Source organism: Hevea brasiliensis, chromosome 5 (genome assembly GCF_030052815.1).
Source record: "Hevea brasiliensis isolate MT/VB/25A 57/8 chromosome 5, ASM3005281v1, whole genome shotgun sequence".
NCBI classification, from domain to species: Eukaryota; Viridiplantae; Streptophyta; class Magnoliopsida; order Malpighiales; family Euphorbiaceae; genus Hevea; species Hevea brasiliensis.
The window spans coordinates 105,310,873-105,314,224 of record NC_079497.1 but is presented as its reverse complement, the minus strand read 5'-3'; the positions used below and the strand labels follow the sequence as shown (position 1 = coordinate 105,314,224).

The following is a 3,352-nucleotide window of genomic DNA, read 5'->3' as shown; positions in this document are numbered from 1 at the left end:
AACAAATATGTCGGCAATTTTTAGAGTTTATAAACTAGTTTAACCAAGTTATAAGCCAAGACAAAGACCCTCTTAGTCTACTTAATAATCTCTTTTTTTATATACTTATCTATTGAGGTGACTTTCCTCAAATTATATTAACAAATTCAACGTGAGCAATAACGTACGGATCCTATCATCCGCACACATTACCCTCTTTATAAACAATGTGAATTTGTTCAAAACAACAGATCCTAATAAATCAACAATAATTCCAGAAGAAAAAAAAATGGTAAGTTAAAATTAGGAAGACATGCAACAACCACCTCTTTTTCCAATGTTTTGATGATCCTGGCTTGGAACTATGATCCTGGTTCCCTTTAAAAGGCCTGAAGTCCCATTAGCATCTAGCTCATCATTGGCGGTAAGAGTTTTCTTGCTAATAACTCGATATATCTCTGTTAGTACTGTCAAGAAAGCAGTTTCAACATTTGTTGCCTCAAGAGCTGATGTCTCCATAAAGAACAGATTCTCTCTTTGGGCAAACTCCTGGGCATCTTCTACTGGCACTGCTCGAAGACTTCCCAAGTCACACTTGTTTCCAATGAGCATTACTACAATGTTCTTGTCAGCATGACCCCTCAATTCCTCTAGCCATCTCACCATATGATCGAATGATTGGCGCTTGGTCATGTCATAAACTAGCATTGCACCTACTGCTCCTCGATAGTATGCACTTGTCACTGCCCTATACCTGAGGGAAACAAATATCATACAAAAATTGTAGGTTAGATCTCAATCTAGGCTGTTTCTGCTGGCCTTTGATCAAAGTAATTAAGTTGAATTTGAAATTTTCAACATTTAGACACCTTGCACAATAGATCTTATTTGCATTATTAAGGAAAGATTAGTTATAACCATTAGTTCATATAATGAATTAGCAACACTTTTGATATCAAAGTTGGATGTCAATAACCAATGAGCTTAGGCTCAGTGTTATTAGAGTCGTACCCAGATCTATGAGGTCTCAAATTTGAGCAGTCGGAGCCAATCATACAAAAAAAGTTGGATGCCACTAAATTTCACCAAGAAAGCTAATCATTTGTCTAATTAAGCTCAGATTTTAGCCCTTTATGATGTATGGTTCATGTCAATCTGACAAAAAATACAAGTATGAAACTGAGGAGATTAATAATAACAAATTCATGTCAAGGTTGTGTTCTAAGGAAAATGTTTGAAGGCACATAGGAATGCAAACATAATTTTTAAAAAAAAATGGCATATTAATCTGGGTCAAGGCATGCAGAGAGATGACTAAAATGACACACATACAATTTTTGATTCCTTTAAACAAGGTAGAAGCAATTATTGAGAATATGAAGCACCAACACCAAACATACAAATTCCAAATTTTCAATCTATCAGATTCACAAAACGAGAAAAAATAATAACAGAGATAAGAAATTTTGCTCAATTGCAAAGAAAAAAAATCCATGACTTAAACAATGATCTTTAATTCAGTGTTACTGATTCTACTTAAGTTGTTTATAAAATTATATAGTTTCAACTTAAGTTGTTTATAAAATTATAAAGTTTCAGGTTCAAATCCTAATCAAAAGCCCTTAAAGATGCTGAAATAAGATAAGTATTTAATTAGGTCAAATTTATTTTCATTTTTTTTAACCTGTGCCTATAATGGGGTTTGGGAATCCTTTTGTTTCCTTGTTTGTCTACTATTTTTTCCCCTACTCTCTTGTTTCCTCTAATGGGAACAACAAAAACGCCTGCCATAGAGGATCAAATAACAGTATCATGCTGATGAGGCATGTTGAACTCATATATTCATCTGAATTTGGGAACATAATATAAGATACAAATGATCATGTTGCACCACAAGCTTAGTCTAGCAGTAAATGCATTTATCAACTTTAAAATTAAAAAAAATAAAAAAATAAAAAAAAAACCCAAGTTTCAATCCCCCAACTCCATCCATTGTAAACTAAATAAATAAACAAATAACCATCATCCTGATAACGAAAATCTGAAAAATCTAATTCCCTCAATCCTCTAACAAGAAAACCTGAAAAGTCCATGTAAGGCCTTTAAATAACCATTATTACATTTATCTCATCGCCATCTCACTAACTCTGGAAAATGATTAAGATCATCTAGGAGCAACTTCTATATAGTACCATTATCAAGTTTTGATTATCTATAAAATGTTATTGGTATAAAAAAATTTATCTTTAAAATGTAAAATTCATGCAGAGATTGATAGTTAATTCATTGCAAGAAGAAGAAGCATACCTTTCTTGGCCAGCAGTGTCCCAAATTTGTGCCTTGACAGTTTTATTATCAATAGAAAGAGTTTTTGTCTGGAATTCGACCCCAATGGTGGCTTTTGACTCCACACAAAATTCATTTCTTGCAAACCTTGCCAGGAGCTGAGATTTCCCAACCGCAGAATCTCCAATCAATACAACCTTAAATACATAGTCTATCCTCTGATTGAAATCTACATAATTGGTCATCTTCAAAACAAATCAATTCCTGCTAAATTTTCTCTCAAATCTATAATTCTAACATATATAATACAATGAAAAATTTTACAGGAAAAAACTTGTTAAGATCTATTAATCCTGTCATGGAACGAACAAAAAAACACAGGATGCAACATGGGTTTGAAAAGAAAGCTTGAGAAGGCAGCGATTTGGATTCAATGGGAATAAATAATGATGGATTAAGGCAAGAATTAGACAGGGAAGATAAGAAATTATTGGAATTGGTGGGTTTTTTTTTCTTTTTATTGTTGCAGAGAAGTGCTTGGGAGATGGATGGAGAGAGCTTACTGAAAGATTTGTTATGTAACGGTTATGGTGATCACCTATGGATTATTTTAATCAATCTTTTATTATTTTCTTTTATAAGAAAATTCTAATGTTATTTTTTTAAAACAAAAAAAAAATAATTATTTTTTTATGGGAGGGAGGGGATAATAATAATAATAATAATAATAATAATAATAATAAGTGAATTTAAAATTTTAATATATGCTATTGGATTCTTAAAATGCATTTGTGAATGATTATTAAATCAATTTTGTAGAAGCTCTGGAAGGATTATTTATCTAATCTTACAAATGTTATAACAAGCCGAGTTTTGAAATATGTTAACATAATATTGCTAAACGTTTATCCTTCTTTTTAGCCAAATGGCATATAATAAAAAAATAAAATAAAATTTTTAATTATTTGTATTTTAAGCCCTATTTTTCTCACTCTCTCAACATTTTTAACACAACAAATTTAGTTACAATGACTTCTCCATTTGTTCTTTTATTACATTCAAATTTCATTTCATATGATGATACAAT

The 3,352-nt window shown here is 31.2% G+C and overlaps 1 protein-coding gene across 1 annotated transcript; it reads right to left on the bottom strand.

Moving 5' to 3' along the window:
- Positions 1 to 254: 254 nt before the first annotated feature.
- LOC110636291 (ras-related protein RABA4d) lies at positions 255 to 2,785 on the bottom strand. The gene is made up of 2 exons (XM_021785940.2): positions 2,287 to 2,785; positions 255 to 733 (listed from the first exon to the last, which is right to left on the bottom strand). The coding sequence occupies exons 1-2, from the start codon at positions 2,508 to 2,510 to the stop codon at positions 283 to 285; spliced, it is 675 nt and encodes a 224-aa protein (XP_021641632.1). The 5' UTR covers positions 2,511 to 2,785; the 3' UTR covers positions 255 to 282.
- Between the last annotated feature and the right edge of the window lie 567 nt (positions 2,786 to 3,352).

Coding starts and splice junctions, on each gene's coding strand:
- LOC110636291 (XM_021785940.2), bottom strand. CDS start 2,510: ATGACCAATTATGTAGATTTCAATCAGAGGATAGACTATGTATTTAAG. Junction 734..2,286: donor GACACTGCTGGCCAAGAAAG/GTATGCTTCTTC, acceptor TGTTTCCCTCAG/GTATAGGGCAGTGACAAGTG.